We start from the raw sequence: 22,498 nt of genomic DNA, 5'->3' as shown, positions 1-22,498 counted from the left end.
GTAGGTGTGTGCCCAGTCCTCATGGACCCTCCCAGCTGGAAGTTTCCCAAGAGTGGGAGCCACACGGGCACAGGATCAGCCACAAGTTACAGGGCTGGATGCAGGAACCGCCAGGGTGTTGCTCAGGCCTGTTCTATGCAGGAGGCCAGACTGGGTGATTAGAACGGTCCCCTTTCTGGCCTTAAAATCCGAGTTCTCCCAGAAGAAGCATGACTATACTCAACCCTTGCTAGTGGTCACCGCCCAAGACACACTCCCTGCCCAGGATACACCAAGCCACACAGAGGCTTTTGCTCAAGTCCCTGGCCCCAGACTAAGCCACTGGCCATGCTGTCCTATTAGGGACATAGAAAATAAATTTTATTATCCATTTTAAATTTCTACATTGTAGTTGCATCACTAACCATGATCCTCATGAGAAGAATGCAGCTAACTCTTTACCCCAACAGACAACAAGATCAGCCTTTGGCCATAGCCAGAGAGTTTGATATCGTTACCGCACAGAGGGAAAAAAGGAACCTATGTTTTTGCTCTTTTTTCATACTCAACAGAAATACTAATAAAATTCCAGAGAGCCCACCCGGTTCCTGCTCTCTGGAGAGCTGTGGCTCGCAGATGGCAGAGCGGGTCAGCGCTTGGAGGAATAGGGCAGGAGCATACGAGGCAAGCGCACCCTTGGTGGGGCTCGAAGCCAGAGGCTGAGAACTGAGTTCAGGGCTGCACTCCAGCTGCAGCAGGAACTGGCGACCCCAGAGCATTTGGAGAGGAGATGATGGGCGATGCAGCCAAGCTGCCAATGGGCTGGGATGCAGACATCGAGGTAAGACCTGTGCCAGGGAGAGGGCAGAGAGTCAGGCCAGCAGAGATAGCAAAGGAACAATAAGAAAAGGAGTACTTGTGGCATCTTAGAGACTAACAAATTTATTTGAGCATAAGCTTTCGTGAGCTACAGCTCACTTCATTGGATGCATTCAGTGGTTTTTCCACTGAATGCATCCAATGAAGTGAGCTGTAGCTCACGAAAGCTTATGCTCAAATAAATTTGTTAGTCTCTAAGGTGCCACAAGTACTCCTTTTCTTTTTGCGAATACAGACTAACACGGCTGCTACTCTGAAACCTGTCAAAGGAACAATGGCAGGGAGGGAATAGGCCAGAGGCTGCTCCTCATGGCCCGCCCTACCCCACTCTAGAGCGAAGGCAGGGTCCCCCAGAATGCCAGTCCAGCTCCCTGGAGAGGCAATCAGGTGGGTGGTGTAGAAAGGCAGTCCTTCCCATATTCCCTGACCGGAGTCACTCCTCCTCAGAGCCTTTCATTCGAGTACCAAAGGGCTCCAGAACACAGGACCCTACCTGCCAACATACTGGAGGAGCTGACAGGTGTGTTATTGGCTGACAGTCCAGCTGAGGGGACCATCCTGGCTGGATCTTTCGCTATGGGATCTGCAAGGGAAAGGGTAAATGAGATGAGCATCCACGCTCTCAAGACTCCAAACCCATGGAGAGAGCTGGGTGCTTTCGGAGGGTCTCCCTCACTGTCCCGGATAGCCTGCCCACACAGCAGGACAATGGGGGATGCTGGCAGGTGGCCACAGACAGGAGGGAAATCGCACCTAGGGTCAAAGGTGAAGCTACGCCCAAGGTGGGGGAGGCAAGTGGGAAATCCAGGATGCTCCACTCCCATAAGAGCAGCCCTTCCATGAGACGGGGACCATACACTCACTTTGTCGGGTGCCCCCAGGAACGCTGGATATCAGCAGCCACAAAAGAGAACAGGACAGACTCATTCCTACAGCAGCAGTGTGCCTGGGGCTCGAGACAGGAGGTGACTCACTGCCTGCCCTGGGGAGTTTATCTTCTCCATTGGACACTGACAACACAGCAGTGTCAGCAAAGGGCAGGGAATCCAGCTCTTGGGGTGCTGGTCTCTTCCCATAGGGAGCAGCATGTCTGAGGCAATTTGCTTCACCCGATTCTGATGGACAATGGTTGTTTTACAGGTGCGGTGCCTGGGTAGAAACAGGCAGCGCTCGAGCAGGGGGTGGGGAGAAAGGAGAGTGGAGATGGCTGAGCAGGAAGGGAGAACTGCAGAGGACCAAGAACTGAACTATGGGGGCTGCCAGAGGGGCCAAGAGACACTGCTCAGCAATCGAGCAGGACCAGGGCGCAGTGGGCTGCAGAGCAGGTAGCACCAAGGTGAGGTGCAGAAAGGAGGCTGCTGCTCGCACACGGGAGGGCGCTGGCCACACTGTGGCCAGAGTGACACTTGTCCAGGAGACCGGGGAGGTCCCGGCAGTGCACAGCTCGAGGGCGGGGCAAGGACCGAGATTCGAGGGCTGGGAGAGGGAAGGGAAGCAGCCAGGACAGAATGGCGGCAGGAGAGAAGGCATGTCTCCTACGCACAGAAGTAGGGGTGCTCCATGGCCTCCCGGGCAGTGAGCCGCGTCTGGTGGTCGTAGCGCAGGAGCTTGTCCAGGAAGTCGAGTGCCTCTGTGCTCACGAGGTGCTGGTTCTCACTGTGCACGAAGCGCTCCCACCGCTTGCGGGAATGTCTGCAAGGGAGACAGACAGCCTGGAACCCTGCCTGCTGCACCCTAGCCTATGCCCTTGGAGCTCCCCCCACACTAACGCACGCCCCAGCCATCCCAGCAGGGCTGCAACACACCCCAGGCTCTCTGCAGCCCCATACATAGGGCCCTACCAAATTCAAAGTAATAAAAAACACGTCACGGACCGTGAAACATGCTCTTGTGTGTGCTTTCACCCTATTCTAAAAAGATTTCACGGGGGAGACCAGCGTTGGGGGTCCTGACCCAAAAGGGAGTTATGGGGGGGGGGGGCCCAAGGTTATTGCCACCCTGCCTTCAGCGCTGGGGGGCTGGAGGGTGGCGGCTGCTGGCCAGGCACCCAGCTCTGAAGGCAGCGCCCCGCCAGCAGCAGCACCGAAGTCAGGCTGGCAGCATCAAACCAGGCCACCCTCACTTCAGCGCTGCTGCTGATGGTGGCTCTGCCTTCAGAGCTGGGCTCCCAACCAGCAGCCACTGCAGTGCAGAAGGGTAGCAGTACGGCAACCCCCCTCCTCCCGCCCCACAATAACCTTGCAACCCCCCCCGCCAACTCCTTTTTGGGTCAGGACCCCTACAATTACAACACCCTGGAATTTCAGATTTAAATAGCTGAAATCATAACATTTATGATTTTAAAAATTCTATGACCATGAAATTGACCAAAATGGACCGGGATTTTGTAGGGCCCTACCCATAATGCATGCACCCTCCACAGCCTGGTGAAACCCCCCTGAACTGATCAATGCTCTGCTTTCCCCGCAGATCAGACACCATCTGAAACACAGTGCCCAGTCAGAAACCCTAACTCCCCGAGATGGAGGAACCAGCCAGCCTTACTGCTCTGCTTAATCCCAAACGAGCACACACTTGGCCTTGGTCTACACTAGGAGTTGAGGTCGAATTTAGTAGCGTTAAATCGATTTAACCCTGCACCATCCACACGACGAAGCCCTTTTTTTTGACTTAAAGGGCTCTTAAAATCGATTTCCTTACTCCACCCCCAACAAGGGGATTAGCGCTGAAATCGGCCTTGCCAGGTTGAATTTGGGGTACTGTGGACACAATTAGACGGTATTGGCCTCTGGGAGCTATCCCAGAGTGCTCCATTGTGACCACTCTGGACAGTGCTTTCAACTCAGATGCACTGGCCAGGTAGACAGGAAAAGACCAGCGAACTTTTGAATTTCAATTTCCTGTTTGGCCAGCGTGGCAAGCTGCAGGTGACCATGCAGAGCTCATCAGCAGAGGTGACCGCGATGGAGTCCCAGAATCGCAAAAGAGCTCCAGCATGGACTGAACAGGAGGTACAGGATCTGATTGCTGCATGGGGAGAGGAATCCGTGCTATCAGAACTACGTTCCAGTTTTCGAAATGCCAAAACATTTGTCAAAATCTCCCAAGGCATGAAGGACAGAGGCCATAACAGGGACCCGAAGCAGTGCTGCGTGAAACTTAAGGAGCTGAAGCAAGCCTATCAGAAAACCAGAGAGGCAAACGGCTGCTCCGGGTCAGAACCCCAAACATGCCGCTTCTATGATGAGCTGCATGCCATTTTAGGGGGTTCAGCCACCACTACCCCAACCCTGTGCTTTGACTCCGTCAATGGTGTGGGAGGCAACACGGAAGCAGGTTTTGGGGACAAGGAAGATGATGATGATGAGGCTGTAGATAACTCACAGCAAGCAAGCAGAGAAACCGGTTTTCTCAACAGCCAGGAACTGTTTCTCACCCTGGACCTGGAACCAGTACCACCCGAACCCACCCAAGGCTGCCTCCCAGACCCGCCAGGTGGAGATGGGACCTCTGGTGAGTGTACCTTTTAAAATACTATATATGGTTTAAAAGCAAGCATGTTTAATGATTAATTTGCCCTGGCATTTGTGGATCTCCTGGATATACTCCCAAAGCCTTTGCAAAAGATTTCTGGGGAGGGCAGCCTTATTCCATCCACCATGGTAGGACACTTTACCACTCCAGGCCAGTAACACATACTCGGGAATCATTGTAGATCAAAGCATTGTAGTGCATGTTTGCTGGGGTTCAAACAACATCCATTCTTTATCCCTCTGTGTTATCCGCAGGAGAGCGATATTCATGGTCACCTGGTTGAAATAGGGTGCTTTTCTTAAGGGGACGTTCAGAGGTGCCTGTTCCTGCTGGGCTGTTTGCCTGTAGCTGAACAGAAATGTTCCCCGCTGTTTGCCACGGGGAGGGGGAGGAGGAATGAGGGGCTAGCCACGTGGTGGGGGGAGGCAAAATGCGACCTTGGAACGAAAGCACATGTGCTATGTATGTAATGTTAACAGCAAGGTTTACCGTGAAAGAGTGTACCCATTGTTCTATAAAAGTTGTCTTTTTAAGTACCACTGTCCCTTTTTTTTTCTCCACCTGCTGCATGTGTTTCAAGGATCACAGGATATTCTCCTTCCCAGAGGCTAGCGAAGATTAGAAGGCGAAAAAAACGCACTCGCAATGAAATGTTCTCTGAGCTCATGCTGTCCTCCCACGCTGACAGCACAGATGAATGCGTGGAGGCAGACAATGTCAGAGTGCAGGAAAGCACAAAATGACCGGGAGGAGAGGTGGTGGGCTGAAGAGAATAAGTGGCAGGCTGAAGAGAGGGCTGAAGCTGAAAGGTGGTGGAAGCGTGATGAGAGGAGGCAGGATTCAATGCTGAGGCTGCTGGAGGATCAAACTAATATGCTCCAGCATATGGTTGAGGTGCAGGAAAGGCAGCTGGAGCAGAGACCGCCGCTACAGCCCCTGTGTAACTAACCGCCCTCCTCCCCAAGTTCCATAGCCTCCTCACCCAGACGCCCAAGAACGGGGCACCACTCCACCCCAGAGGATTGCCCAAGCAACAGAAGCCTAGCATTCAATAAGTTTTAAAGTTTGAAACTTTTAAAGTGCTGTGTGGCCTTGTCCTTCCCTCCTCCACCACCCCTCCTGGGCTACCTTGGTAGTTATCCCCCTATATGTGTGATGAATTAATAAAGAATGCATGAATGTGAAGCAACAATGACTTTATTGCCTCCACAAGCGGTGATCGAAGGGAGGAGGGGAGAGTGGTTAGCTTACAGGGAAGTAGAGTGAACCAAGGGGCGGGGGGTGTCATCAAGGAGAAACAAACAACTTTCATACTGTAGCCTGGCCAGTCATGAAACTGGTTTTCAAAGTTTCTCTGATGCGCAGCACAACCTCCTGTGTTCTTCTAACCGCCCTGGTGTCTGGCTGTGCATAACCAGCAGCCAGGCGATTTGCCTCAACCTCCCACCCCGCCATAAACGTCTTCCCCCTTACTCTCACAGATATTGTGGAGTGCACAGCAAGCAGTAATAACAGTGGGAATATTGGTTTCGCTGAGGTCTAACCGAGTCAGTAAACTGCACCAGCACGCTTTTAAATGTCCAAATGCACATTCTACCACCATTCTGCACTTGCTCAGCCTGTAGTTGAACAGCTCCTGACTACTGTCCAGGCTGCCTGTGTATGGCTTCATGAGCCATGGCACTAAGGGGTAGGCTATTGCCACTCGCTTCTCAACTGTGAGGGCTGCTCTCATCTTGGTATTCTTGCACCTCAGGGCAGGGGAAAGCAAGTCACAAAGTTCGATGAAAGTGCCCTTACACATTCAAAAGTTTCGCAGCCACTGGGAATTGTCCCAGATCCGCAACACTATGCGGTCCCACCAATCTGTGCTTGTTTCCCGAGCCCAGAATTGGCATTCCACCGCATGAACCTATCCCATTAGCACCATGATGCCCACATTGCCAGGGCCCGTGCTTTGAGAGAAGTCTGTGTCCATGTCCTCAACACTCTCGTCACCGCGCTGACGTCGCCTACTTGCCCGGTTTCGCTTTGCCAGATTCTGGTGCTGCATATAGTGCTGGATAATGCGTGTGGTGTTTAATGTGCTCCTAATTGCCAAAGTGATCTGCGCGGGCTCCATGCTTGCCATGGTATGGTGTCTGCACAGAAAAAAGGCGTGGAATGATTGTCTGCCGTTGCCCTGACGGAAGGAGGGGCGACTGACAACATGGTTTACAGGGTTGGCTTACAGGGAATTAAAAGCAACAAAGGGGATGGCTTTGCGAGAAACAGAATGGCCCCCTCAAGGATAGAACTCAAAACCTCAAGGATAGAACTCAAAACTGGGTTTAGCAGGCCGTTGATTTCACAGAGGGAAGGAAGGAGGGAGGAGAAAATGAATACAAAACAAATCTGGTCTATTTCTTGTTTTGATCCACTTCACCTATCTTTATACATCTTGCTGGCAGCAGACTGTGCAGTACGACCGCTAGTCATCGTCATCTCCTGGGTCTCGGCAGAAGACGGTGCAGTATGATTGCTGGCCATCGTCTTTTGCTGGCTGCAGATTAAAAGACAGTGCACTGCCGGAAGGACTGAATCGCCATGAGACGAAACTTAAAAGGGAAATGACTTGGCTGAATCACTCCCATGTTTGCCCAGGCGCCTGACGTCATCGAGGTCGGTTAAAAGAGCACCCTGGAATACGTCGACAACGGCTACCAGTCATACTGCACTGTCTGCTGCCAAAAGGCAATAAACTGCTGCTGTGTAGCAATGCAGTACCACATCCGCCAGCACCCAGGAGACAGACGTTGACAGTGAGCTGAGCGGGCTCCATGCTTGCCGTGGTATGGCATCTGCACAGGTAACTCAAAAAAAAAGGCGCAAAACGATTGTCTGCCCTTGCTTTCACGGAGGGAGGGAGGCCTGTCGATATGTACCCAGAACCACCCGTGACAATGTTTTAGCTCCATCAGGCACTGGAATTTCTACCCAGAATTCAAATGGGCGGCGGAGACTGTGAGAACTGTGGGATAGCTACCCATAGTGCAATGCTCCGGAAGTTGATGGTTGCCTTGGTACTGTGGACACACTCCACTGACTACGTGCACTTAGAGCATTTGTGTGGGGACACACACAATCGACTATATAAAAACGATTTCTACAAAACCGACTTCTATAAATTCGACCTAATTTTGTAGTGTAGACATACCCTTGGTCATCAACTCCGGCTTCTGTTCTTTCTTCGGGTGGCTCTACACAGTCAGCCACCAGGGGGCAGGAAGGAGAGAGCAGCTACATAAAGCCACTGTTCTGGAGGTGCACGGATGTGGTTACCTCAGCCAAATCCCCAGCTTTATTTCTGCAGGGAGCTGAGGTCTCATCTGAGGCACTAGAGAAAACCCAGAACTCGGGCCACACAGATCCCTTAAAAAGAAAAGGAGTACTTGTGGCACCTTAGAGACTAACAAATTTATTTGAGCATAAGCTTTCGTGAGCTACAGTTCATCATGCATCCGATGAAGTGAGCTGTAGCTCATGAAAGCTTATGTTCAAATAAATTTGTTAGTCTCTAAGGTGCCACAAGTCCTCCTTTTCTTTTTGCGAATACAGACTAACACGGCTGCTACTCTGAAACCTGACAGATCCCTTAATTCCCCTGAACACAGATGCTGCCCTGAGTCAGAAATTTGGCCAGGGCACAAGGGCTACCCCATCATCTCTGTATCCTGAGAGCTTTAGCGTCTCAGTTTTATTACTAAACAAATTCTTCTGTGTACCCTGCTGCAACAGCCACCTGTAATCAAGGGAATGGAGCTTTCAAGCTGCAGGGTATTAGATACACTGATTATAGCCTCTCCCGCCCCCCATGTATTTGACCTGCAGTCTCTCTGAGAGCTGTCTCTAAGTCATGTGGATAGGAAGATTCCCTGTATCTGTCCTAGACAATGTTTCAACTTTGTCTAATGTAATGAAAGTTTACCAATGAAATCCAAACCCCAGGGCCTCACTTTTACGTCTCCCCAGAAAACAGCCGGCACCCCAGCACCACACTGGGGGATGGCACACACTCAGAGGGAAGAGTCCCCCTGCTGAGTCACCCTTACCCCTTCCTGCACCCCCCTATATTTGCTGGGGAAGCCAGCCTCAGTTTATCTTCTTGGATCTTGACACAAGGTGGGACATCACCACTAAGGCTGCGAGTCTGTCACGGATTCAGTGACTTTCCAGGACCTCCGTGACTTCTGCAGCAGCCAGGGCAACTGACTCCAGAGCTGCTCGGGCAGTCCCTGGGTCAGCTGCACTGACTGCTGCTAGGGCAATCTCAGGCCGCCACGCCACCCCCGACTCCTGAGCACCAGCGTCACGCCACCACCTGCCCCGGAGCACCAGCAGCGGTCCCAGGCTGTGCACTCCGCCCCGACCCCGAATCGAGCACCAGCGGCGGCCCTGGGCTGCTCCCTGATCTGGAATACCTCTCCCCAAGATTTAGTCAGGGGTATATAGTACAAGTCATGGACAGGTCACAGGCCGTGAATTTTTGTTTACTGCCTGTGACCTGTCCATGACTTTTACTAAAAATACCTGTGACTAAATCTTCACTTTAATCATCACCACTCCATGCAGCAACAGCTAAAGCCCACAGATTAAGAGGCCAGAGTAAAGCTCGCCTCACCTCACCTGCTGGAGAAAAGGCCCCTAGGGGTCAAGTGTGGCCAGTACAGTGAGACTGCAAGTTACTTGCACTGGGGCACAGCTGGGTCGGGACATCCTTAGGGAGATTCAGGGAGGGGAGGAGAGCAGGAGACAGGAACTCCAGCTACCATGGCACTGCAGCCAGCCCCCGCTGCCCTGGGCACCCACCTGCCTAGGATGTCATTGAAGCGGGGATCCAGCTCTATGTTGTACTTGTCAATGTAGTCATACAGGTCCTCTGTTCCCAGCACTTTCGCGATCCTCACAAGCTGGGGGAAGGGAGAGAAAGAAGAACCACTAGATCCAACAGCCTGTATGCAAATCCAACCCGCGCAGCCAAGGTCACTGGGCCACATCTGGGCGGTACATGATTTTGCATACCAAGCCCGGCATCTGCGACCCAGCAGCAGAGCACAGAGACAGAAAGCGAGGCCTATCTGCAGGCCAGACCTCCCATCCCTGCAGGCTGGCCTCGCACCACCTCCCTGCCTGACCCTGGGAGCCTCTGTGCTAAGCACTGCAGGGCCAACACAGAGACAATGCACATGGTGGGGGGGCTCTGCCTTGGAAACTGAGCATGTCTGTAGGGATCAACCTACCCTTCCCAACATTTCTCTGGGGGCTGCCCACTAATGGCAAATTTAAGGCACCACAGTGAGGTGCAATACACCAGGCTCCTGCTTTCAGAGGTTAAGAGGGTAGGTTACAAGGCCTTAGGTCAGCATTCAACAGAGACGGACCATTAGCATCACTAACGCCAGTACATCCATGTATACTGCTGCTCCCCCTAACTCAGAAGGAGAGGGGAGCCCAGCGTAGGCTTCCTGAGGGCCCACGAAGAAACCTGGACCTGTGGGGCATCTGCAGAGAGCAGTGAAGGGTCTCTGCTCAGCTGCTGCTGACAGCAGAGGTGACAGATCAGCTGAGACAAGTGAAGGGATACAAAGGACGGGGTGCAGGGGAGGTCCCAGGGCCTGGCTGACAGCAAGGTTTGAAAGGGCACTATGATTTCAGCTATGTCTACACTACAGAGCCGATGCCAGAATAGCCCCCTAGCACGGACACCAACAGGAAGAGATTTCCGGCCAGCGTAGGAATACCACCCCTGGAACAGCATTAGCTATGCCGACAGCCACTCTCATCTGTTGCCAGAGCTGCAATTGTCAGCACAGTTGGAGGGTTGCCAGCACAGCTATGGCTAGGGCAGTGGTTATTTCACACCCACCAACACAGCCGTGCCAGGATACGTGTACACCAAGGCCAGGACTACATCACACACTTTCCTTGGGGTAACTACATCACTCAGGGGTGTGAAAAATCCACTCCCCTGAGCGACACAGTTACACCGACCTAGTCCCCCCGTGTACACAGCGCTGTGGGCGGCAGAGCATCTCCCATCAACACAGCTACCAAGGTGGAGTTAAGCTGATGGAGAGCTGTCTCCCGTCGGCTTAGAGCACCTTCGCCAGACGCGCTACCGTGGGGCAGCTCCACCAATGCAAGTTTGTAGTTTAGACCTGACATTCGTGTTTGTCAGCCAAGACTGTATGGCCCTTCGCTCAACTGGACGGCCTTTCTCTGTCTGTTCAGCTGGAGCAACAACTTCTGAATGCCTTCTCCAATCCATTTCAGGGTACGCTCTCGGCTTCAACGGGCAGAGCTCTAGTAGTGTGGGGGAAGATGGGGGGAACACAGAGCCTCTGCCATCTGTTTAACAGAGCCACAGTCTCGAGCACCTTGGCAGTTGTCTAGAGCTCAAAGAACCAGTTGATAGCTGCAATTAACACCCCCACCTCAGCCTCACCCATCCTTCCGACAAAGTCATTCAGTGCGTCAACATGTTCATCTCCCAAGAGAAAGAGAAACAACTGTGGTGGGAGAAGTGGGTGCACACACAGCCCCTGGCATGCTGGAGGGGAGGGGTTGGGCTGTAGGGAGTTGCTGAAATACACAGGGAGCTTATGGGGGGGATAGAGGGATTCAACAAGCCCCTGGTATGTGCAATGAGCTCAGCCTACAGAAGCAACAAAGGATGTAACCAGGGCTTAATTTGTGCCAGGGCTTGCCAGGGCTGAGCCCTAGCACCTCTGAGCCCTGACCCCCCTTTCATTACAAATTAAGCACTGGATGCAACCCCTAATTATCCTAGGGTAACACACACACGAGACTGCACGCGCTGGTTGGATATTGTAGGCCTGCTTGGGCAGGTGGTTATTGTCCTGGTTCTCTGAAGGGCCGTTCTGTTGTTCTAGGATTGCTCTGAAGAGCTGGTGGCTGGTCTGTATGACAGCTGGTCTGCTCTAGGATTGCTTGCAAGTGCAGGGCTGCTGGAGCAGATATTTTAGAGAACAGAGCACTGAAGCATTTCTTTAGGCCCCTCTCTCATCAACAGAATATGACCTGGTTTATACAGAAAGATAGCTAGAGGGGAAAGGAGGGGCTGTGTGGGGTCCTGCGCCCTGACATCCTCAGCTCACCTGGTCATAGTTATCATGGCCGTGGAAGAAGGGCTCCTTCCGGAAGATCATACTGGCCAACATGCAGCCTAAACTCCACATGTCCAAGCTGTAGTCATACATCTGGAAAAGCCAAGGGGAGAGAGGTGGGAGGCAGCAGCAGCTCCAAGCACTCCCAGCCAGCTACCACTGGCTCAGGAGAGTGATCATAGATTCATAGATACTAAGGTCAGAAGGGACCATTCTGATCATCTAGTCCGACCTCCTGCACAGCGCAGGCCACAGAATCTCACCCACCCACTCCTACGAAAAACCTCACCCATGTCTGAGCTATTGAAGTCCTTAAATCATGGTTCAAAGACTTCAAGGAGCAGAGAAGCCTCCCTCAAGTCAACCATGCCCCATGCTACAGAGGAAGGCAAAAAACCTCCAGGGCCTCTCCAATCTGCCCTGGAGGAAAATTCCTTCCCGACCCCAAATATGGCAATCAGCTAAACCCTGAGCATATGGGCAAGAGTCACCAGCCAGATACCCAGGAAAGAATTTTCTATAGTAACTCACCAGCCAGATACTACAGAAAATTCTTTCCTGGGTAACTCAGATCCCATCCATCTAATATCCCATCTCAGGGGATTTGGCCTATTTACCCTGAATATTTAAAGATCATGCTCCGCCCTGCAGCACCACAAACCCCAAGGAGATCAGCCTCTGGCAGAGGACAGGGGATGTCAGTTTGGCTGACAGCTCCAGTTCCAAGATGCCATTAGCCCAGGGACCTCAGTCTCTTATTCACAGGCCTGGGTTTCACCTGCATTTCATGTTCTCTCTTCTACCACCTTCCTTTCTCCTCCCAGAGGAGCCCACCCAGCGGTGTTGCACTCGTTTATATTCATTGCTTCACTTGCCTTCCCCACTCACTCACCCGCTCAGCATGGCCTCATCCTGGCCAGGTCCCCTCCCCTCCATTCATGTTCGCTCTTTCACCCCTTGGACAGATTCTAGTTTGATGCCACAGTCTCTCTTCTCTCTGAGAATCAGCCCCAACCTCTTAACCTGTAACACCCCTTCTTAGGGGAAAGCTGCACAGCCAGTGCGCAGCCCTGCATGGTGTGTCCAGGGGGATAGAACAGCTGCACTGGTCCCTCTGCAACCCCACCTTCTGCAAGTGTGTATTTCCACTCCCCACAAGGAGACTCAGAGGAACAGGAGCCCTGTACTGTACAAAGGGTGCTCAATCACTGCAAGGACTGACACGGCCAGCAGCTGGCACTGTTCACCTGCTGGGCTTCTTAATGTACCTTAATGCATCTGATGAAGTGAGCTGTAGCTCACGAAAGCTTATGCTCTAATAAATTTGTTAGTCTCTAAGGTGCCACAAGTACTCCTTTTCTTTTTTTAATGTACCTGGTAGTCTACCAAGAGCTCCGGTCCCTTGAAATACCTCGAGGCCACGCGAACATTGTACTCCTGCCCAGGATGATAGAACTCAGCCAGCCCCCAGTCTATCAGTCGCAGCTGTAGTGGGAAAGAGACAGCGCCATTACCGGGCGAGGCCTTGAGCGTCTTGTACACCCAGCACTCTGCCCTTCCCCAGAGGGATCCCAGGGCCAGCAGAAAACCAGAAACTTTGCTTTTTTATCTGCTGTGATAATTGGGCCTACAAATGTACCCTACTTGTGAGCATACCTGTCAAACCTGTGAGAAAGTTTATAAAGAATCACGGTAACCTAGACCCACAAATGCTGATGGGAAAAAGCGCAAATGGAGAAAAAACTGAATTAGCACAAACAAAAAGGGCCCCTGGATATAACTCAAGGACTGTGTTAAGATCATGCCTGGTAACCAGGAGAAGGGTGGGACCTAAAATCAGTGAACAAAATTGGAATGTCAGAAATTAGACCTAACTGGTGAACAAAATAAGGAGGGGAAGGGAGGGGAGGGGTGGGGTTTTCCACCCATTTCTCCCTTTTGGGGTCCTCAAAAGGAGACTTTTTGGGGAAAAGCTGCCTAGTGTGACACTGACCGCAAGACGAGAAGAGGGGAAACGAAGCTTCGCCATCTTGGCTGCTGCCCCCACAGGCTACTGGGACCCCACCCGCCTTCATCCTAACCCAGAGAGATGTCCTGACCAGGCCAGGCCAGGCCACAGGGAAACTGATGACATCACCACCTCCACAGACGCTCGCTAAATCCTGAACACTTTGCCTCCCCCTCTACCCCAACATGTCCTTTTCCTTCCCTGCCTTATTTCTTCTCTTTCCCAGCCCTCTCCTTTTGCCTTCTGTCTAATAAGAGTCTAACACAGTCAGGCAAGAATGAATATTTTATGACCAGAAGGGCAGCTAAATGCAATGCCCTGAACAGCCCGATGCTGTTACAAAGTTTGCCAAGTCTCGGAGCAGCTGATCAAACCGTATGCCATGCCTGTGTTTTCCAGCCGCGAGGTTGCAAGTCAGAGTCAACACCAGAGACAGAGACTGCATTTGCTATCTTTGCTACTCTTTTCATTCCCCTTGCGTGTGTGTTTGTCTTCATTTATCTTTCACGAAATGGGACTGGACTTTAGCATCAGCAGCTCCAGCCCATCTCTACCAACTTCTCTCTTCCCCAAAAGAACGGTAATTACGATCTTTAACACTAGCTAAGAGGCTGTCAGACCAGGGGCATTTTCCTTCTAAAAAGATCTCTGTCCAGCTGATGGGAAAGGGAACAAGAGATGTTATTAAAATTAAAGCTTTACCTAACACCTGACATTTCAAATGCTTCAAATGGTTTTCCTTCTTTTCCGTATCCTTCATGAAAGGTTAAAAAGCACGTCAGTGGGGTGTTTGCCACGGGACTAAGCAGGCAGCTCTCTGCATACCAACCCCGAAACCTTGTTTAACAGCGTTTAGTGTTGGACAGTTTCGGGGTCATGTTACACCTTTCAGTCTTTGGGCCCATTTATTCCATCTGAATTAACACAACACATCTGAGGATCTCAAAGCACTTTCTAAATGTGAACAAATTCCTAAAAAGCTTCTGTCACGGAGTCCCCGGGCAATGCTCTGGAACTGCTCCCCATGAAGCCAGCCAGGACTCTGGAGAAGTCTCCTTTCTATGAGCAGACTGTCTGCACGACACACAGCTCACACGGCTTCCTGGGTCTGACCTCGGAGCATTCAGCATCCTCTCTGCCCCTCCGTGCACTTCCCACAGCCAGTCCGCCCAGGCAGGGTCCTGGGGAAGCCAGAAGGTCCTGCCCCCCAACTCTGCAGTCAGACATGACTCTCAGCCAGCCAGTAAAACAGAGGTTTATTAGACGTCAGAAACATGGTCTAAAACAGAGCTTGTAGGTGCAGAGAACAGGACCCCTCAGCTGGGTCCATTTGGGGGGGGGGGCAGTGAGCCAGACAACCCCGTCTGCACTTCACTCCATGTCCCCAGCTAGCCCCAAACTGAAACTCTCTCCAGCCCCTCCTCCTCTGGGCCTTGTCCCTTTCCTGGGCCCGGAGGGCACCGGCTTCCTTTGTTCTCCAACCCTTTAGCTCTCACCTTGCAGGGGGGAAGGGCCCAGGCCATCAGTTGCCAGGAAACAGGGTGTCGGCCATTCTCTGTGTCCAGACCCCTGCACACACCTGCCCTCTAGGGCTCTGCAACAATCATACACCCCCATCCCACCACCTAGATACTTAAGAACTGCCTAGGGGAAACTGAGACACCCCCACAATATTCAGAGGAAACATTAAGAACAGTCCCGCTTTGTCACAGCTTCACAAACAGCCCCTTGTAGTAGGTCAATATCAGCCCCAGTGGGGAAATAACTTGCCCAAAGCCCTGCAGTAAGTCAGAGGCAGAGCTGGGAAGGTGCTATGGATAAACTGAAGGGAAGCTGACCAGTAACAAAGTGACCCGGAGCAGGTGGCCTCATCTCCCCAGCAGAAGGAAGTGAAAAAGCACGGCACCTGAGAGGTCGGGTAGAGAGAGAACATTCTTTCCCTGCTAATGATCACAGGAGTTTGCTGGCAATAGGTGGTTTTGCCCTTGACACACACCACTCGAGAATGACCAGCATGGCTCTCTGAACAACCTCCCTTTGAAGTCCTGGGTTTTTTCCAGGGTCCCAGATGGCAGCTCACTACAAAGGCTCTGGAAGCAATCTAAAGTTACATTTACAAGCCCAAGTTACTCACAGACAGGTGGCAAATAAAACAAAGTTTACTAGATACAGGTGTCGTTTTTATGGGCACCTGTATCCCCAGACAAACGGGGGTTGAGGCACAGCTGCACATGAAGCACCCCAGGCTGGAGCCTGCTGAGGACTAGCTACATCAAGGGCTGGTCAGTCTCTACCCAGGCAATACTCCACTCAAACCCACTCACTGCCTGCATACCACCAGACCCCGTTTTCCCACTGCTGCCATGTCCCTCACTATAGGAAGTGGGAGCCTGATGTAAAACACGGCGAGAGACTGGAACATAGCACAGGGGAAAGGGCTGTGAGCATATTAGCTCCAAGGGGATGGAGTCTCAGAGCAGCACTAACTCAACCGCCACCTCCAAGGGAAGCAATGGCATTAAAACCACAGCTGAGCAAACTGCCGCTAAGTTTATGATCAGGATAGGCAAGGTGTGTAAATGAGCCTGAGGGAGCACAAAAGAGAAGCATGAGCAAATGTGCATACGAGTGTGCAAGAGCAGGACTGTTTGCTCTGCTATTTTCAGGAGGTTTCTTTAATGGGACTTGGGAACCAAATTTGGAAGACAAGGCTAATGGTCTCTGCTCACTGCTGCATCAGATACCGTGGGTGGGTGGGCCTAGAAAGGTCGGATCAGCAGCCGCTTCTTTCCTCATCACACTACATCAAACACACACAACTGAGCTATCCGGTGCTGCTCAGCAGCATCTCTCTCACCCGCCCGATGGCAGAGGCTGGGAAAGAAAGGTACAGTTCAACTGCGGGATTTTTGTGGGCCAGCAGTCAAGCCAGCCTGTGGCAGGCCCCACCTTACCTTTCTGTGCTCGTGATCTATCATGACATTGTGTGGCTTGACATCTCGATGCATGACCCCCATACTGTGACAGTAATCCAGTGCCTGGAAACAGAACAACAGAGGAGGTGTCACGTCACTGACTAGCAAATCCCCCTGCATACCTAGACACAGTAAGTGCACAGATGCACCAAATTTAAGGTTTGGCAGCAGGGAGAGATTCACGGGCTGTGCTGGGAATTAGCCATGAAACCTCAGGAACTTCATGTGCTGAACACCCAGGCAGCAGGAAGAGCAGTCACCGCTTCACTGACATGAACCCCGAGATCTGAGCTCCACACGTTCTCCGGGCTCTGTTCAGGAGTAAGCCCCTTTACTGCCCCAGATAAGCCCATAGGATTGATCACCCAACCAATATACTCCCATCTCTTGCTTCCAAAACACAACCATCCTCTCTGCATTCCTGCAGAAGGAAAACAACAGTCCTTTGTTATCAAAGTCACCCAGAGGTGGGCTCTGCCAGGGTGCTCTATTAAGCATCCCAGTAGCCACAGGCAGCATTAAAGACTATAAAGTGGTCTGCACGTTGGCTACCCCTGCTGCACTGTTGCCAGTTCCACCCCAGCCCTGATCCCTGGTTTCCCAAGCTGACCCTTGGCCCAGGGGTTAGTGCTCTGTGGCACCATGCAAAACTCCTAGGTTCAATTCTCAGTCCCAAACTCTCACTGGTCCAGCCCAGTGCTGTGGGTGAGACCAAGGTTTCATTTCTCTCTTGCTTCTCAAGCCCACGCATTCTGATATCCCTTCCCAGGTGACTCCTCCTGTGACGAAGGAGCTGTGCAATGGGATTCCAGCCAGTCTGTGGCTGGAAGGGTGATGGTTGCAATGCGAGACCTGGTGACACCTAGATGAAGCACTGACACCCCCTCTTCACGCTGGCCAGTCAGCTTAGAAAATCCCATGCAAGCCCCAGGCTGGCTGCTTGCATCTAACACCAACCCTGATACTGGGCCTGAAGTGGGGAAGGAGGATGGATGGCTTCTCAGGGTCACAAGACCTCAACGAGTCAGTGACTTTGGGACCTCCACATCCCAAGACACAGTCCCACTCACCAACAAACTCTACAGCCTGCTTTATCTACCCAGTCTGGGATTTACCTGTGAGCGCCTTGTGTTGCTGCTCAGGAAGCCATCACATGTGGCTAGCAGGCACCAGCTCTGGGGTTTGTGTAGCTAACTGGCTGCTGTTCCCTGCCTTTGCATTCTGACTACAAGGAGGAGATGTAGCACCTCACCCCAGATCACTTCTGATATAGAGCACCCCCCATCACCGTAGGAAGTTAGGGTGCGTCCCCAGGAAGACAGGCAAGGTCCCTGCCCTGTTGCAGGAGTCCCTCTGTCTCCGGGCACTCACCTTTAGGATTTCATACATGTAGAATCGAATGTCAAAGTCAGATAGTGTCTGGTACAATTGCTGCAAGCAAGGAATCAGAGAGCAGTTACTGAAATGCCCCCAAGCTTGTGCACAGCATCTTATCGACTCCTGTAAGCGCTCTGGGGCAGTGACATGCACGTCTATTGGCACAACAGCACCACTGCACACCACGTAGCAAGTCAGGGGCTTGCTAGCCACCTGCACAACCACAGGAATTGCACACACAGAGGAGAACTTTTGTGCTCAGACCTCAGGCCCTGAAACTCCAGGATGCTCCTGGATGGAGCCCAGGGAGAGAAGTGATCTCAAAGGACTGGGTCTGGACTCAGGCCATTCTGGGCTCTTAAGATTGTAACCCTCACCCTGGTAGGTCTCTAATGCACAGCCCACAGGGCCTGCTTCTTGCCCCAACTGTTACAACCAGAAACGATCAATACCAGGGATCTCAAACTCAAATCACCATAAGAGCCACATGAGGACTAGTACATTGGCCTGAGGGCCTCATCACTGAAACCTTTTCATACAACGATACAAAAGTATAGTCAAAAATGAGAATAATGAAGAGTAATATAGTGTGCTATTAAAAGTCAATGTATTAACTTTTTTAAAACTGTAATGCGAAGAGGGGTTTTAATAAAATATAAACACCTGTAACTATTCCTTATGCAGTCAGTAACACTGATGATGAGCTACACTAACAGTCTATCAACATCGCGGTAATGGCAGGAACTTTTTAAAGTAACTATTCATACAAAATATGTTGCCACTTTTAACAAACATTCTTCCCAACTACTCAGCAAAGAATCATACATGCTGAACTTCATATCTCAGACTGCTTGTCGAGTCCATGAGGCCCCACCCCGCCCCACCTCTTCCAACTCCTTCCCCAAAGTCCCCGCCCCAACTCCACCCCCTCCCTGCCCCTCTTCCAACCCCTTCCCCAAATCCCGGCCCCAGCCCCACCTCTTCTCCGCCTCCTCCCCAAGTGCGCTGCGTCCCCACTCCTCCCCACCTCCTGAAAAGTCCTAAACACTGCCAAACAACTGTTTGGCTGCAGGAAACACTGTGAAGTAGGCAGAGGAGCGGGGACGTGGTGCACTCGGGGGTTGGGTTGGGGGGCAGCGTGGCTGCCAGTGGAGTCGGCGCCTATGGCAGGCCACAGGAAATAACTCTGCAGGCGGCATGCAGCCCACATGTTTGAGGCCCCTGATCAATACCAACAGAAGAGGAAATGAACCCACAAACTGGTCAGCCTCACAACCCATGGGTACCTTCATCCGCACTCCACTGCTCCCAGGTCGTGAAATGGAGGTAGAGCAGATGGGCCAAGATGCTCCTGCCCTAGGCCTAGGAACAGGGAGAACTTGGTCCTACTAGATCCTGGCACTGAGGATGGAGCGAGAACATCAGTTCTCAAACTTCCCTGCACCGTGACCCCCTTCTGACAACAAAAATTATTACACGACCCCAGGAGGGGGGAACCAAAGCCCATTGGGGGCTGGGGGGCGCAAAGCTGAAGCCCAAGGGCTTCTGTCTTGGGCGGGGAGCATGTAACCTTAGCCCTGGGCAGTGGGGCTCAAGCTTCGGCTTCAGCCCTGGGAAGTGGGGCTTGGGCCCTGGACCCCAGCAAGTCTAACATCAGCCTTGGCAACCCTATTAATATGGGGTCGCGACCCACTTTGGTGTTCCGACTCACAGTTTGAGAACCCCTGAGCTGGAAGAACCAGGATGGAAAAAGAATGCAAGGCAGTGCTGAAACAACCCACAGAGGGCAGGCAGCACCTGTCTGAGACAGGTCAGAGATGAGCCCCTTGGCACACAGGAAACAGGGATTGCAGGAGAGGGGGTCTGACTGTAACATCAAGGAGATACTGGGGTTAAAGGACACTTACCACTGAAAATAACACCAATGGGGACAGAGAGGGGCCTAACCACTACGTCACTTACTCTCACAACACGTACTAATTATAGAATCATAGAAGATGATGATTGAAAGAGACCTCAGGTGGTCATCTAGTCCCATCCTCTGCTCAGACACACTCGTTTTTCCATTGTGAACACGCTGGAGGTCTTGTCCCCGGATCCGAATAAAATAATGCTCATTTGGCCAACTGCATTAGGTGGCTGTCAGCTTCCTCAAAAGCATCACAATCAGGCCACTGCCAGAGACAGGACACAGGGCAGAGGTAGGCTACCCCTCTGAACAGTGTAACAGAGCTGGAGGGATACCAGCAAGATCAATCCAGTGCAGCAATTCCTATCCCCATGCATCAAGCTCCTGGATTCCTCCCCCAGATTTTAAGCCCCTTCAGTCAACAGCAACAGCACATCCCTGAGGGGGTCGGTGATGACTCCAGGTCACAGAGTCAGCATTTCTCAACCCACCTGCACTGAAGGGTGACAGTAACCATTTCTGTGGCCTTGTTGGGCTCAGAAGCAGAGGACCACTCAAGGCCTTCCCTCCCCTGCATGAGGCAATGAGGGGCTGGGCACAGAAGTTATGTACGGGGCAGGCATCCGAGCATGACCTGATATTACAGGGAACATATGCAAGTGGCTGGAGGTCACTTACCTTGAAGTCTGTGTTGTTGACATGTTCAAAGACGAGGGCAGGCGTGCGAGACTGTGAGGCAGCACCAGCCATTCCAAGACAGAGAAAGAAAAGAAAGTGGTTTAGTCCTGCACACAGATAACAGAGCCAGCCAGGGGTTTAGCAAGGCAGATACAAGAAGCAGGTCTCTTGCCCCGTTTAGGACCCAGAGCCCTTCACTAACCACAGCGCGCTCCCATCTCAGTAGTGCTCTCCCTCTCAAAGGGTCCTGAGGAGCTTCACAAGCGGCGTTACACTGCACACAGCTACACTAGAGAACTGCATTGGAAAGCCACCTGGGCCAGGATCATCTCCAGTTGTGTGTGTAGTGCCCAGCGTTAAGGTATTCCACATACCATAACACAAAAAAGCACATGCATACATAGATATTAATCACTTCACCAACCAATGAAATGCAGCCACCTCTGGGGTGAGATGCAGCAAGTACTTAACAGCAATACTACAAAGGAGTTTAGGGCAGGAATGAAGGAAAACGCTGCATCCAACTGAGGTCTGATTTATCCCAGTGATGCCCACCAGCACTGCTGGGGTTAGTGTACAGCTCTGCTCCGAGATGCCACCTGGTGGCTCCCAGATTTGCCCTCTTTTGGCAGCTTCCAGATCCTGCATGCTCAGCTCTCACGTGAAAAAAACAATCGTTTGTTGCCAGAAACACACAATTCCCTTCCACTCTCAAATGCCAGCCAGACTCCTCCTGTTTCCCCATCACCACTGGGACTAAGGTGCCTGCAACAGGAACCGAGCTGGCAAGTCTGCTGTTGAGGCACAAGGCAGAATGGAACCCTGATGACTCCCAGAGTTGCCCTGGCTCGGTGGGGATGGGAGAAGTAAATGCTCCTTTGGCCAGTACAAGAGGCAGGTGTGACAGACAAAGGAGGCTGCCAAGGGGCATAAGAAGTGAACCGTTATTCTATTGTCACTTTTCTGACCATAACCTCACTTTAAGCCCAGCCAGTGCTTCCAACATGAACCCCTCTTTGCAAGGGGTCAGCAAGATCATGCCATGCTACAAATGCACACTGGTGAGGCCTCATCTGGAGTACTGTGTCCAGTTTTGGGCCCCACACTACAAGAAGGATGTGGATAAATTGGAAAGAATACAGCGAAGGGCAACAAAAATGATTGGGGGTCTAGAGCACATGACTTATGAGGAGAGGCTGAGGGAGCTGGGATTGTTTATTCTGCAGAAGAGAAGAATGAGGGGGGATTTGATAGCTGCTTTCAACTACCTGAAAGGGGGTTTCAAAGAGGATGGCTCTAGACTGTTCTCAATGGTAGCAGATGACAGAACGAGGAGTAATGGTCTCAAGTTGCAATGGGGGAGGTTTAGATTGGATATTAGGAAAAACTTTTTCACTAAGAGGGTGGTGAAACACTGGAATGCGTTACCTAGGGAGGTGGTAGAATCTCCTTCCTTAGAGGTTTTTAAGGTCAGGCTTGACAAAGCCCTGGCTAGGATGATTTAACTGGGACTTGGTCCTGCTTTGAGCAGGGGGTTGGACTAGATGACCTTCTGGGGTCCCTTCCAACCCTGATATTCTATGATTCTATGATTCTATGAAAGATCACATCTGTTCCCCTATTGTAACGTGCTACATTAAAGGTGTCAGTCCAGGAGCAAGTGTCCGGTTCAAGACAACCAGTCCGTCTATAAAACAATCCAGAGCCAGAGCCTGAATAGTCCTGTTTCTCCACCTTCTCCACCATTCCCCACGAAGCTGTCAGCTCAGCCCATGCCAAGTATGGGAAGTGCCGCCTAGAGCACAGACAGAAGCATTGGGGTGCAGCATCCTGTAGCCTCACTTGTCCATTAACAAACTAGAAGGGCTCCTAAGGGGGCACATTCAAAATCAGCTTGTTATTGACCTACAGGTTAGTGGGCAAGGCAGAGTCGCCTACCAGTGACCCACAAAATGGGACAAGAGAGCAGATGCTCCAAAGGGGAAACGTCTCA

At 51.8% G+C, this 22,498-nt stretch overlaps 1 protein-coding gene across 3 annotated transcripts in view; it reads right to left on the bottom strand.

The window, feature by feature from the left end:
* Positions 1 to 338: 338 nt before the first annotated feature.
* Positions 339 to 22,498, bottom strand: part of LOC119851510 (casein kinase II subunit alpha-like) — a 65,830-nt gene continuing 43,670 nt past the window's right edge. For 2 of the 3 annotated variants that reach the window (XM_038391452.2, XM_043509869.1), the window contains 9 exons: positions 20,506 to 20,556; positions 17,913 to 17,972; positions 16,521 to 16,604; positions 12,933 to 13,043; positions 11,550 to 11,651; positions 9,241 to 9,341; positions 2,402 to 2,550; positions 1,352 to 1,441; positions 339 to 827 (listed from right to left, as the gene is read on the bottom strand). In XM_038391452.2, coding sequence (XP_038247380.1) covers positions 712 to 827; positions 1,352 to 1,441; positions 2,402 to 2,550; positions 9,241 to 9,341; positions 11,550 to 11,651; positions 12,933 to 13,043; positions 16,521 to 16,604; positions 17,913 to 17,972; positions 20,506 to 20,556 — 864 coding nt within the window. In that variant the 3' untranslated portion in view covers positions 339 to 711. The remainder of the gene's footprint in view (positions 828 to 1,351; positions 1,442 to 2,401; positions 2,551 to 9,240; positions 9,342 to 11,549; positions 11,652 to 12,932; positions 13,044 to 16,520; positions 16,605 to 17,912; positions 17,973 to 20,505; positions 20,557 to 22,498) is intronic. The other variant, XM_038391453.2, reaches the window with a different exon arrangement.

This window comes from Dermochelys coriacea, chromosome 2 (assembly GCF_009764565.3).
Source record: "Dermochelys coriacea isolate rDerCor1 chromosome 2, rDerCor1.pri.v4, whole genome shotgun sequence".
In the NCBI taxonomy this organism is placed as follows: Eukaryota; Metazoa; Chordata; order Testudines; family Dermochelyidae; genus Dermochelys; species Dermochelys coriacea.
Note: the sequence above shows the minus strand (reverse complement) of the source record. Positions and strands in the feature narration are given on the sequence as shown.